The sequence below is a fragment of the Medicago sativa genome, chromosome 7 (assembly GCF_051527215.1).
Source record: "Medicago sativa cultivar Bolivia chromosome 7, Bolivia_mono, whole genome shotgun sequence".
In the NCBI taxonomy this organism is placed as follows: Eukaryota; Viridiplantae; Streptophyta; class Magnoliopsida; order Fabales; family Fabaceae; genus Medicago; species Medicago sativa.
The window spans coordinates 96202258-96216646 of record NC_140755.1 but is presented as its reverse complement, the minus strand read 5'-3'; the positions used below and the strand labels follow the sequence as shown (position 1 = coordinate 96216646).

Below are 14389 nucleotides of genomic sequence, written 5' to 3'. Positions count from 1 at the left end.
ATTTTTAGAGGAGAGAGAAAATATGGTTCAAAAGATTGAACTAATTTTGTAACAAAAAATCCATTTTATATAGTTGTATCCAAACAAACTAAATTATTTGTTTAAAAAGTGATTTTTATCGCAAAGAAACAAACACAAAATAGATTCTAATTTTTCATAAATCTCTAACAAATAATTTCTAAATTATTTTATGTCAAAATCACTTTTATTTTAATCCGTAACAAATGAACCCTTAATTTCAATTCAATTTTGATTTAACATGTGAGTAATCACACCTTTTAACCCTTCCAAGAGATACTAATTTTGTAATGAATCACAGCTTGTTTGCATTATCTACTTTGATGAAAACCTAACTATTATCAAATTGGGGGATAGTTAGGTTCTAATCTTTTTACAGCTATCGATTGGGAGAGATGATCCAGCTTGTTGTTTCACACTTGCAATTTGCGGATGATACTCTAATTTTAGGTGAGAAATCTTGGGCTAATGTCGTGGAATGCGGGCTGCTCTTATGCTTTTTGAATCCTTGTCTCGGGTTGAAGGTGAATTTTTTGAAAAGTCAGCTTGGCTCGGTGTAAATGTTGAGAGGTCGTGGTTAGCGCAGGCCGCTAGGGTATTGAATTGCGGTGGTTGGTGCTCTTCCTTTTGTGTATTTGGGGCTGCCTATTGGTGGTAACGCGAGACGTCCGTCTTTTTGGGCTCCCTTAATTGATCGCATTAAGTCTAGATCGTTGGGGTGGAAATCAAAACATTTATCGTTGGGTGGCCGTCCGGTTCTCGCCGAAGTCCGTCCCGTCATCTCTCGCCTCGTTTATGCTCTTTCCTTCTTCAAGGCTCCGGCAGTATTGTCTCCTCTATTGAATCTATTTTAAATTGTTTTTTTTGGGGGGGGGGAGTGAGGACCATAGGAAAATAACATGGGTTGATTGGAATTCCGTTTGTTTGAGTAAGGAGGTTGGTGGTTTGGGGGTAAGGAGAATTAGAGAATTTAATAATGCTCTTTTAGGAAAGTGGTGCCGGAGGTTGTTGGTAGATAGGGATAGTTTGTGGTTTAGGGTGCCGTCGGCCCGATATGGTGTGGTGGGCGGCCATGTTTTAGATGGGGTCGTGTAGCTTCCTCTTGGTGGCATGATATTGCAGGCTTTAGAAGGGAGGAGTGGTTCCAAGAATCATGTCGGCCGTGTGGTGGGAAATGGGATGTTAACTATGTTTTGGTCGATGTGTGGATTGGTGGTGTGGCGCTTAGGGACAGATTTAGTAGATTGTTTGATTTGTCGCCGTCAAAGGAGGTGTCTCGTGCTTGATATGTGTCGCTAGGGTGGGGGGTGGATGGAGAGGCGTGGCAAAGGAGGCGAGGGTTGTTTGCGTGGGAGGAGGAGATGGTGGGGGAACTATGTTTATTACTTCAAAATGTAACTCGGCAGTAGACAAGGAGGACAGTGGCGTCGGGACTTGGACTCGAGCAACGAATACACTCGTTCGGAGTGCTTACAAAGCCGTGGCTTCTCATCATACCGTGGCACCTACATTTATTTCAAAGGCTCTCTCGGCATAAGGATGTTCCTTTAAAGGTCATACCGTTCGCGTGGCGGCCGTTTCGAGACAGTTGCCTACTAAAGATAATTTGTTTCGTCGTGGAGTTCTCGGGGCTAATGATGCCAGCATTGTGTGTTGGCGGTTGTGGCTTCGTTGGAGTCTTCCTCTCATTTATTTTTACACCGTAATATTTTTGGGGAAGTTTGGCACTTTATTCATCGTTGGTTAGGTGTTTGTTCTAAGTGCTTCCTAGTGTGCCGACGGATCACTTAAATCAATTTAGTTTTGTTCGTGGAAACCGTTCTAAGGAGTGGCAATCTATTTTGCATCTCATTTGGTATGCTACGGTGTGGGAAATTTGGAAAGAAAGAAATAATAGGTTATTCAACGGAAAAGAATGTTCAACATTTCGTATTGTCGACAAGATTAAGTCACTATCGTTTTTGTGGTTGAAGGCGAAAACAAATTAATCTCTCCTTTAACTATCATATTTGGTGGCTTAGTCCATTCTCTATGTTGGGCATTGGCTAATGCTTTTTCTTTCTCTCGTTTTTTCGTTATCGTTTTTTGTTTCCCTCTCCTTGTACAGATACTTTGTAACTTTATTTTCTTTCCCGGTACACCTTGTGCTAGGAAGAACTCTTTGATGCGGTAATATATTTCATTTTAGCCTCTTCAAAAAAAAATTGGGGGATATTTTAGTAAATTGAATTATTCAGCTTTTATGAGATGTCGATTTACTTTCTTCATATGATGCGCTATGAATTAACTATATACTCCTTCCGTTTTAAATTATATGTCACTTTAGCAATTTCACATAGATTAAGAAATATAATTAATGTCGTATAGAAAAAGAGTAATTGTGAGTTGTTTAACAAAAATATCCTTCATTAATGATATGGAAAACATAAATTAAAAGAATTGAGAAAAGATAAAGTAATAAATAGTAAGGGGCAGTCCCACAAGATAGCTCAGCTTGGTAGGACAATGCATTATTATATGCAGGGGCCGGGGTTCGAACCCCGGACACCCCACTTATTCATCTTATAAGGTGAATTCTAGTCACTAGGCTATCCGACCAAAATAAAAATAAAAATTGTAAGGGGCATAAGAGAAAAACAAACATTAATGTTTTATTGATATTGTAAAGTGACATATAATTTGGAACATACAAATGTTGCTTTGCTATAATTACACATAATTTAGAACGAAGGAAGTACGCTTAAAACTCTATAAATTAATAATGTCAGACCGGAGAAATTTATTAATTTAGAGAGTTATTAATTTATCGATAAATTAATAATTATTAATTTAAAGAGTTTTTAAGTAATTATATCGTACATACCAAACAAAAAGGCAAATTAGTCTATGCCTTTTAGAATTACGTTGCAAATAACGTTGGGGCTCAACGTAAATTAGTAACTACCGTGTTCATATGCATTGGAAATCAATAATGACTTTTGAAGTACAATAAATGTAAACAAGAGGAACAAATGTGTTCAATGTATTCTTAATATTTTTTTAGTTTCTATGAATTATTAATTTATGATTTTCTTGGGATTTAAAATTATAAAGGGATCTACCGAAAAATTATTATCTTATTATTTTATCGAGTTTTTCAATTTTTTACATTGGCCCAAGGCGGGACCGGACAAATTTATTATTTTAGAGAGTTTATTAATTTACCGAGTATTAAATTAAAGAGTTTCTACCGTATATGTTCTTTGAACCAAGCTTTCTATTGTTTTGAGGTGCCGAGTTACTTCTCCATTGAGTTATTGTTTTTAAATACATCCCTCGAACTATTACGGGTTAATACTCCCTCCGTCCCTATATCTAACCACCTATTTGACTTTATTTTTGTCCATAAATCTAAACCACTTTTCAAATTACTAGATGCATTTATTATTTTTTTCCTAAACATAACTCTAATTAATACTACTAACTTATCTTGAAATTTAAAAAGTCAAATTTAATACATATACAAACAAAGGACAATATGGTAATATTAACACACAAAACAGACATAATAATTACACCGACAACTTTTCTTAAGAAATGTGAAAAAAGCAAAGAGAGATTACATTAAGGGACGGAGGGAGTATATGTTTACCTCTCGTAATATTAGCGGTTTCGTGTTTACCCTTTGTAATTTTTTTTTAGATTTCAGTTTCCAGTAATTTGAAGATTATTTGGTTTTGAACCTTTTTGGCATCAAATTTCAAAATTTAAGGTATTTTTGCCTCCCGTAATTCGAGCGAATTTTGGTTTACCTCCCGCCATATCATCGATTTTGAACAAACATAATCTATGAAAGTTAAAACCCAAAGAATTTTCAAATTACAGAGTTAGAATCATTTTTTTTATAGAGGTAAACCATAAACCACTAATATTAAAGAGGCAAACATATATTAACCCTTAATATAAATTGCAGTGATAAATTTTAATGTGATTTTGTAACGATACCGAGTTATAGATGAACTATTTTATGAGATGCTTATATTCATCGTTCAGCTATATTTTTGTGTCCTTTATTTGTGACTTGTTGGTTGTGATGATAATGATTTGTGACTTTGCTGTTTTTTATTAGATTTTTACACCGTATATATCCATGTTCATTAAGAAATCACTGCTAATTCAGTTGAAAATAATATATTCTATTTTCAAAGTAATTTTTTTTTGTCTAGATTTTCAAAGTAATTTTACAGAGATGATTGTTATAATGGAATTATTCTTATTATTATTATTTAATGTGTTTGAGACGAGTTTTATGCTCCACATGGATGTGTTTTGTACCTCACAATAATTTATTTACTTATGTGCTTCATATAGATGAGTCATGTATCCCATATTAGATGAGCTTTATGCTCCATAGAGACGAGTCTTATACTCCGCACGAGACGAGCTTTGTGCTCCATATAGATGGCTCTTGTATCCCATAGTTATTTACCCGGATGAGCTACGTGCTCCATATAAATAGGTCTTGTATCCCATATTAGATGAGTTAATGTTCCATATAACAATGAGATTTTGAATTGATTTATTTGTATTAAGCATATATATTTTTAAGATTATTTTAGAAAGAAAACGGATACCGTGTTGTTTTTTTTCTTTTTCTAATTAACACGTCGGCCGATAACAATATTCATTTTTAAACTTGTGTGTATTATTCGCTGAGATTTTGAAAAAAATAAATAAATTTATATATATATATATATATTATAATATTGTATAACTTTGACTTATTTCTCTAAAAAAAACTTTGACTTATTCTTACGGAAGAGAATGAGACTCTCCCTAACAAAAGCCACTTTGGGTCCATAAAAAAAAGGGGGAATTAGTCACTTTAGTCCTTGAATGGAAAAGGAGTGACCACTTTAGTCTCGAATGCAGAAATTGCAAAACAAGTCCCCGAATGTAAACTCGTTGGTCAATTTCGTGGACTAAAGTGACTAACCGTAGTCTACATTCGTGGACTAAATTGACTAATGGAGTCCGCATTTAGGGACTAAATTGACTAACAGAGTCTACATTCAAGGACTATTTTGCGACTTATTTCGCATTCAGTGACTAAAGTGACGACTCCTTTCCTATTCCGGACTAAAGTGACTAATCTCAAAAAAAAAAAAAAACACTTTGGCTATTTTTTTTTTTTTAAGGAAAAACCACTTTGGGTATTGGTTTTAGGTTTTGACTAATGTACACTGGTAAAACTGTTTTGCACAGTGCAGATAATCTTATATGAGTAGCCTACCAATGTTGTTGTTAGTGTTGAACATCTTAGGCGATCTTTGGTTTAATTATGTTTCTCTTCTCTTGAAAATGAGTTGTTTTAGGACTTTTATAAAATGTCTTCAAAGTAAGTTGTTTTTTCAAAATAGTTTCTTAGATAAAGATAATATCTCAAATTTTTCGTGAAGTATGACATTGACTCTAAATGCAGCAAGTTGTTATATCTTGATTGACATCATGATGTTCACCGACAATATCTCAAATCTTTTGTGAAATATGATAACAACTTCAACCACGTTAAGGTGTTATAGATTGACATTGGTGATATTCACCGACAATATCTCGAATCTTTTGTGAAATATGATCACAATTTTAAATGCGGTAATGTGTTATAGATTGGCATGCTGACTCACCACATTGTTGGAACATTTAAGCATTTTATTTTATCCTCACAAATTTGAATAAAAATAAATAAATAGTTAATCCATAAAAGTTTAGAAGAAGTTTCTATATGAATTTAAAATTCATATGAATAATACAATAATATTCAGGTAACGGTTACTTGTTTGTTATGCAAATTCCAACAAAAGAGTGTAAGAAATTACAAGCATCCTACTTAGCAAAATGTGTTAGTCTTGCACGAAATTCACATTTTTTAGACTACACATTGTTATAACATATAATAATTCAATCTCAAAGAAGTTGCTTCTTCTTATTGTATGATGATATAAACAAATTAAATTAAAATCTTATAAGGAAACAGTATAAGCAAATCATAAACTGCACAAAGAAACAGAGGCAATGTAAGATGAAGATATAAAATTATATTCCTTTCTAGAAGATAGTCAAATACATCATTACATCCATGTTCAGAAATTCATATTCATATCTAAAATAGATAAAAGAAGGTAAATGGAAATATTAGTACCCTGAAACCACTACATTGAACACTTTGGTTTTTTCACAAAATAAAAAGTCTCCTAGTTGGGTCATGATGTTGATGATGATACTTCTTATCTCTAATTGCTGGAATTGGAAGCATTTTGACTTGAACCTGATCCAAGGTTAAGGTCAAGCATGTTGTTTGGTGCATTGGTTTTTGAGTTACTAGCACCATTTGAGAGCTTTTGTTTGAGTTGAGACAAAAGTGCTTGATTCTCTTGATTCAGAATTTGAGCTTTCTTCCTAAGCCTTTCATTCTCTTTCATTATGTGACAGTTTTGGTAGTACAACTCTGTGTTCAATCTTTCCATTGCTATGAAAATAAAACAATTCTCACAACCTGAAAAATAAGAAAAGTGAAAATATTTATAAATATTCATCACATCGTGTAAAACATGATTGAAAAAAAGCAAAAGGAAAATGTCATCATTAATAAAATTTAAAATTAGTATAACTAAATATTTTTACAAGCTTCCTTGTGAATGTGTTGCTTTATGGTTTGCTTTGGTAGAAACAATTATGACATTTAAACAAAGAAATCAACCACCATGGGGGAAAAAAGTATATTGGACCACCCTGTCAAATAAATAGACCATATGGGTTGTCTCTGCATATAACTAAAGAAAGAGACACAGGGGAAAGAAAAAAAAACCAAATCTAACTACATTCACTTGAAAGCACATAAAAAATGGTTTCTTTCGGCTGTCCCAAAATTGAAGAAAAGGATAAAGTTCATACATTAAAGAGACAAACTTCATAGGAAGATCTTCTTATGTTTGTCTATGTAACAAGCTAAGTTCTTGTTCAGTACACATTTAACCACATTAATAATATTCAAATATTTAACACCTACATAGCCAAAAGTTATAAGACTTATAGTACTAATAATAAATAAGAGGGGGGCCTTAATTAAATCCCTACATAGCTATATCTATATATTATATATGTATAAAATTATGTTACCTTAGAGCTAGAGAAAGACAGAGAAATTATTGAAAGGATCTTCTAGTATCAATGAAAATAATAATAATTAAATGTAAGTAAAAGATTTAGGCTATGAAATTGAAATCCAAAAATTTCCTTCAACTTTACTTGAAAATCTAAATAAAAGTTAGAAGAAGCTAATAGAAGATACACCAATAAGGACGATTTGGCATAAAAACAAGTATTAAACTAAATAAACATTTGCTAATGAATCTTAACAAAACAAAAACACTAAAAGATTACCTATGAATTGGATGAGGAAACAAACTATAGAAGGTGAAGAAGAAAATGGGTGAGTTAGAGTGAATGGAAAATGAAGAATGAGAATGTGAATTTATAGAAGAAAAAATAGATAGAAGAGAAGAAGAAGAAGAGGTTCTTAAGGAAAGAGGGGGTAGGGGGAAGGACGTGTCTCTCCTCAATCTGACACAACTATCATGCATTGTGTAAGCATAGAAGGCGGCTTGTTATAAGAACCTAAAAGATTTTCATGTTTCGGTTTCATTATGATCATGATTATGGTTATGGCGTCATGTGAATGATTATTTTGAATGGAGTTTCCTTGTGTTGTTTTGTGTTGCAAAAGGGTATAATAGGTATAATAATATCAAATTTAATTTTGGTTATAATGGACACAGAGAGGGACAATAATGGGTCTTACTTATAGGTTTTGTAAAAAATGATGGTGGGCTAGGCCATCCCAAGATATGCAATCATGATTTGGATTGGGTCTTAAAAACCCTCTTCTCTTCCCATCAATTGCTCTTTTGTTTTTATTTATTATTTTATTTATTTTATTTTATGCTTCTTCTATTTTTAGGCCTTCATGATTCTCACTTTTGTTTTGCAATTTCCATGTGTTGGGCAGTGTTGGCAATAATCATTCTCATTGCCGTAATACTATTATTCCTTTTGTTGAAAAAACGCGGTTTTCGTTTTTTTTCATAATTTTTTCTGGACTTGTCTTCAATTTGGTTCTTTGTTTCTCTTACATTTGAGAGTAATTACCAAATTTTGTTCTTAGTAAGAATAGTAGATTGTCAGAATCTCTACTTAAGTTGCAGGTCTTGTCGATAATTGCTCATATATATCCATATTATTACTATATGTTTATGGAAAAGAATATTAACATACTCTCCGTCACAAAATATAAGTAAAAATAAGTCAATATAAATGAACGTATTTGGTGTAAATTTTGAACGAAATACATTAACTCTAAGAAATGTAAAAGATAGTGCTAAGTGTTAGGAAATGGTTTTGTAAAAAATGTTATAAAAAATTTATGTGAAATCATTAAAAGGGTACTACAACAAGGGGGTGTAATGCAATGTCATTATACTAAAGCAAGGTTCTTTAAGTTGAAGTTCCTTCTGAGAATCTATTTTTACTTTTAGTGGAATTTCAATCAAATCGGTTATATAAATTACACATCTTATCTTACCATAAATTGTGTGAGTGTGTGTGAGCTAATGAGCGTTTTGAAACCATTGATGGTATTTTGTTTTACGTTATTATAATGATACTTGGTAATTATAGGCAAAGGCAGTATCATCATAATTAAAGTTCTTATTTTCTTGCCAAATTCAGGATATAAGCATGATTTTTTTTCTTGGAGGGGATGGGTTGGGGCCAGGTAGCTTCCAATCCCCTCATGGATTATGAGTGGCATAACGTGAACATCATAGTTGACACATGGAATTTTGGATGTGCCTAATTTCCTTATAGGAATCAAATTGTCAATTTGCTGGTCATGGGGTTACCTTTGGTGTAGCTTGTTCATTTCCATGACTTTGCTTGTATCAATCTTTGATACCTTAGCTTTAGGATTCATAATCCATGGACTACCTATTTCTGAAATCGCCCTTTTACTTGTGTTCTTGCGCTTGTTATGAAAAAGAGAATATGCATATTGATTTTTAAAATATATGATATGATATAGACTATAGTATAAAGTCGTAATTATCCTCACTTTTTTTTGACCGAAACAAAGTTAACTATTATCATTAATCATCCAATGTTTAATACAAGAAGGATAAGAATCAAAAATACGGTGACTAACCCAAGAACGTACCGTCATAGTTAAACTATGAGCATCCTCACTTCTTCTAAAATAACAAGAGATGTGAATATTACATATTCCTCTTATTTTATGTTAAAATATACTAACATTTTTTTTCTACACACATGAAAAATCGCTCAATTAGACTTAACTTAATGAACTTTATCAAATGACGAATTATTCGAAGAATAATTCTTGATCAGATTTTATTTGCTTGTTTCCTTAGAACCGAAGGTTAACAAACAAAAAATTACACAATTCTCTAATTTAATTCTTCCATTAAAATTTTATTAACTATATATGATTAAAATATCGTATAGACATCCATTCACTAAAAAGTAAGATTGAAATTTATTTTACACCATATTTTCTTCCGAGATGTGGGTGTTTCACCACTTCTATATGACAAATGCTAACATGTACTCGTTGGCACCAGAGTTAGCGTGTCTTTAAGATATCCTTGGCTATCCCTTTATTTTAATTTATATAAATTTAATAAGTTAGTATATTTTGATATTTAAGTACACATTCATAACAAATCCCTCCTAGAATCTGGTCTATGTGGCATATGGCTCACTGTTGTCTTCCTACGCATTCCCGTTTGTTAGAGAAGGGTCTACCAATTGAAGATACTTGTGTGCATTGTGAACATCATGTTGAAACACATTCACACTTTTTTCGTGTGCCCAAAAGTCATGAAGTGTTGAGAATTAATTGGGTTGGACAACATTGTTTGCAATTTATTGTTTACTGCTAACGACTTTAATAGTTTAAACGGGTCCTGGTACAAACACGCCACCCAGATTTATTGTGCAGCGTGCTAAAAATTCTCTCCATGAATGGATGTGTATGCAAAAATCAAGGCAATCGAGTCGTGGTACACACCAACAAACTTTGTGGGAAAAACCTTCGCCTCCCGTGGTGATATGTAATGTGGATTGCGCACTCTTTAATAACAACACTATTACGAGTCTTGTAATAAAAAAACACATTATTACGGGTCTTGGCATCTGCTTTAGAGAGTCCTCCAGAGCGTTGTTGTTAGACTTCTCGAAGAGTTCCTATTTCAATTCTACTCCTTTAGAAGCTCAAGTGTTAGACTTATTTGAGGCTATAAACATTGATATTAATCGTCACGTGACATATGTTATCTTTAAGTTTGACTATAGGTTACTTGTTGATACTATTAACTCCAACTCTACTCCACATAATGAGTTCGGAGATATTATTTCTAGATGTACGGATCAATTGTCATCTCGCAATAATTTTATTGTGAGCTATGCCAGGAGTCAAGAAAATAATGTAGCTCATAACATAGTTAGAGCTTCCTTATCCAACCCTAGCCTCCATATTTTTCATGATGTATCATCTCATTTGTACCCGTTACTCTTTCATAAAATGAATTAGTTTTGTGTTTGCTAAAAAAAATTACTTTAATAATTAGTGTCCCCAATAAGTATGTATAAAAGATTAGTTGAAAGATAAAAATAATATCACATGATAGATAAAATTGTTTTTCTTATTTTGAGATTAGCATTTTCTTTTGTCGGGGTTTGAACACCGGACCTTACATATATTATGCATTATCTCTATCAACTAAGTTAAATTCACGAGGACATATTAGCCGTCTTTAAAGTAACTAAGTAGATATATTTGTCAACAACAAAAATTGTGAAGACAAGATAATTTTTATTTTTTTTATATTTAGCTCCCTCATAAAATTTTGGCTAGCGAGTAATGCGCTTGTCATAAGGGCACTTTTTTTTTAGCAACATAAGGACACACATAAAAAGACCAATATATAAATATTCGCTTTAAAAATCTCACATTTTTTGAAGAAGCTAAATTAGCCCACTTAAATTGAGACCGGTGAGTAGCTCCTTCATAAAATTTTGGCTAGCGAGTAATGCGCTTGTCATAAGGGCACTTTTTTTTTTAGCAACATAAGGACACATATAAAAAGACCAATATATAAATATTCGCTTTAAAAATCTCACTTTTTGAAGAAGCTAAATTAGCCCACTTAAATTGAGACCGGTGAGTTTTTGAAGAAGCTAAATTAGCCCACTTAAATTGAGACCGGTGAGTAGCTCCCTCATAAAATTTTGGCTAGCGAGTAATGCGCTTGTCATAAGGGCACTTTTTTTTTAGCAACATAAGGACACATATAAAAAGACCAATATATAAATATTCGCTTTAAAAATCTCACATTTTTTGAAGAAGCTAAATTAGCCCACTTAAATTGAGACCGGTGAGAATTAAACCCGAGACTTCGAGGAGGAGCACACTCTCGTGTTCCAAGCCAATACCACTAGACCAACCCAAGTGGGTTTTAAAAATCTCACATTAATTCAACTTTTTAAAAGTTTAAAAAATATTTTTTCGTTGCTAAATATTTACTTTTGGGTTTCAACATTAATTCATTTTTAATGTTCAATGTCATCATACCAATTAGTTTTTGAGTCGTTTTTCATCTTAATATGGTGAAAACCTCTAAGAAAGATACATTTATAAGTACATTCTCAGCTGCCACACAGTATTTTGATGGCATTGTTCCCGTAAGATTTAGAATTCATGATATGAGAGTGTTTTTCCTTCCATACTTACTAGAGATCAAATTTCTTGGTGAACAGGTTCCAAAGCCTTTTAAGGAGAAAAACGTCATTCATATTTGGAGGTATCTCAAGACCTAATCCACCTCTATTCTTTTGAAGGTAGCAAACATCCCAACCAATTAAATGAGCTCGCTATGAGATTGATCCATATTTCTCCACAAAAAAACTTATCTGAATTTGTTCCATCTCGTCACAAAGAGTCTTAGAGAGTTGACATATTGCAAATGATAGTAGAGTGTACATCTCAATATAGAGTTGGAAACATGATCACAAAACTCGGGAATAGAATCGTATGAGTTTACGGGTTTAGAAGACAAAAACGAGTGAGTCATGTATAGAATTGTTTTTGACAAACATGTATAGAATTGTTGTTGTGGTAGACTCAGGTTAATTCCTACATACTCACATAGACTCGCGAGTCTTATGATGAGTTTACAAGTCCATGAGTATTTTTTTTTTTGTTGAAAAAACCAATTTCGTATCTAGTAAATTAAGGGTTAATTTTGTAACTTTCATTAAAGAATGTTAATTTACAATCACTTTGCTAATTTACACCAACTTTGTTAGGAACATCTTTATATTTTGTATGCTTAAAAATTTATATTTAATTCATATTTTGTTAAAAAATTGTAATTTTTTGGGAGAGGTTGTCAAAATACCCCACCCATTTCTGGTAAATTTCCTTTGAAGTATTATAAAGAGAGCATATGAATTTCTACCAAAATAAAAAGTGAACATATACAAATTGCATTATCATCATGGTCATTCATGTGTGAACGTGTTTAATTTTTCCCTCTTAAAGTTCTTAATGACATAGGTTCTCAGTTTAAATGAATAAAATTCAACCTTTTCTTTCTTTCGTACTTAATGTAATAAAGTTCTGTACCAAATTCTGAAGAGGCTAGAAGTAAAATGGTTCAAAACTGAGTCTTGACCAAAAAAGTTCAAAACAAAAATATTTTGTCAAATATTTAGTTTTTATTTGTTAGTTTTCTATAAGTTAGATGTTTATAATAAGTGAGTTTTTTAAGTTTTCTTTATTACAGATTGGTCATTTTAAATTCTTTTTGTTACAAACTGATACTTTATATCCTAAAATATTTTCACTATTACCTATTTTGTCATCAAACTTCGTTACAAAGTGTTTATAAACCATTTAATATTGAGGTTGTAAGTCTAAAAATGTTTATGACATTAAACATATTACTTACAAACATTTTTTTTCTTGTTTTTTAATTCAAGCATAATTTTACATATAAATAAATTAAAGCCTAATTTTATATATAAATATTTCATCAATAATATTATAAATCAAGTAAACCATCAATTTCACATCAATTAAAACTGAATGATACACTTATAAACCTTAGTTTTGACAGCCATAAATTTGAATATACCAACTTAACATTGAACGTCCACATAACCACTTTTTAACCGAGTTTGATGAAAATAAGATAATGGTGCATATATTTCATGACTCCAAGAATCAATTTCCAACGGAAAAAAACTTACTCCCTCCGTCCCAAATTGTATGACGTTTTGGGCATTTCACACATATTAAGAAATGCAATTAATATTGTGTGGAAAAAAGATATTATGATTTGTTTTACAAAATTGTCCTTAATAAATAATATGGGAAAGATAAATGAAAGAATTGAAAGAAGAGATATTAATAAATAGTTAAGGTTATAATAGGAAAAGTAACATTAATAATGTATCGATATTATAAAGCGATATATAATTTGGGACAATTTTTTTCCCTAAAGCGACATACAATTTGGGACGAAGGGAGTAAATGACAAGCTTGTTATAAACATTTAAGTTAAAGAACCGCATATGTTATTTGGCTTAAATAATTTAATTAAGAAACATGTTATGTACCTTTTCAAAAATAAAAAACATATTTTGTAAGAACCCTAAGCGGTACATTTTCCTTCTTTTGTCATATTTTCCTTCCCAATCTCATCCATCTATAGTCTCAAGCACCTTCTTCCACCCCAATCCAAACCCTCAATTTACAAGATGTAGCCAAATGTGGTGGTGGTGCGACGAGTGACACCCGCTCCTCCGCACCACCTCTAAACGCCGTATCCGTCTGCCGGCGTTAAGGTTCCCGTTCTCCGATGGTCTTGTGTGTTTTGGTCGTTTTTGTTTCTTTTTGAAACGACGGTGTTTTGGTTGTTTTTGTTTCTTTTCGAAACGACGGTGTCTTTTTTCGTTTTGAATTGTTGCATGTTTTATTTTCTCGTTGGTGTCAGTGGTGGAGTAAGGCACGGTTTTGGCGTTGATATGAGGTGAAGGTGGTGATGACGTGGTGGTTTTGCAGTGGTGGCGACGATGTTGTTTTGGTGGATCAGTGGAGAGAAGAGTCCGCCTTGTGGTGTTGTGGTGGGGGGTCTAGGATTTGTGGTTACGGGTCTGCGTTGTGGTGGTGGTGATGAAGTGGTGATAGAGAGCATCGAAAACGTCGTAAATTTTCGTTGTTGTTTTCGTGGTGGTTGTGTGGTGGCTAGGGGTGTGT

General features: G+C 32.6%; 1 protein-coding gene across 2 annotated transcripts; it reads right to left on the bottom strand.

Moving 5' to 3' along the window:
- Positions 1-6072: 6072 nt before the first annotated feature.
- LOC146910728 (protein LITTLE ZIPPER 4-like) lies at positions 6073-7832 on the bottom strand. 2 transcript variants are annotated; one of them, XM_085727264.1, is made up of 2 exons: positions 7438-7832; positions 6073-6550 (listed from the first exon to the last, which is right to left on the bottom strand). In XM_085727264.1, exon 2 carries the CDS (start codon positions 6519-6521, stop codon positions 6288-6290), a length of 234 nt encoding a protein of 77 aa, XP_085583390.1. In that variant the 5' UTR covers positions 6522-6550; positions 7438-7832; the 3' UTR covers positions 6073-6287. The 2 variants fall into 2 exon arrangements, with proteins under 2 accessions (XP_085583390.1, XP_085583391.1); XM_085727265.1 differs by lacking the exon at positions 7438-7832 and adding an exon at positions 6679-7141.
- Positions 7833-14389: the final 6557 nt, after the last annotated feature.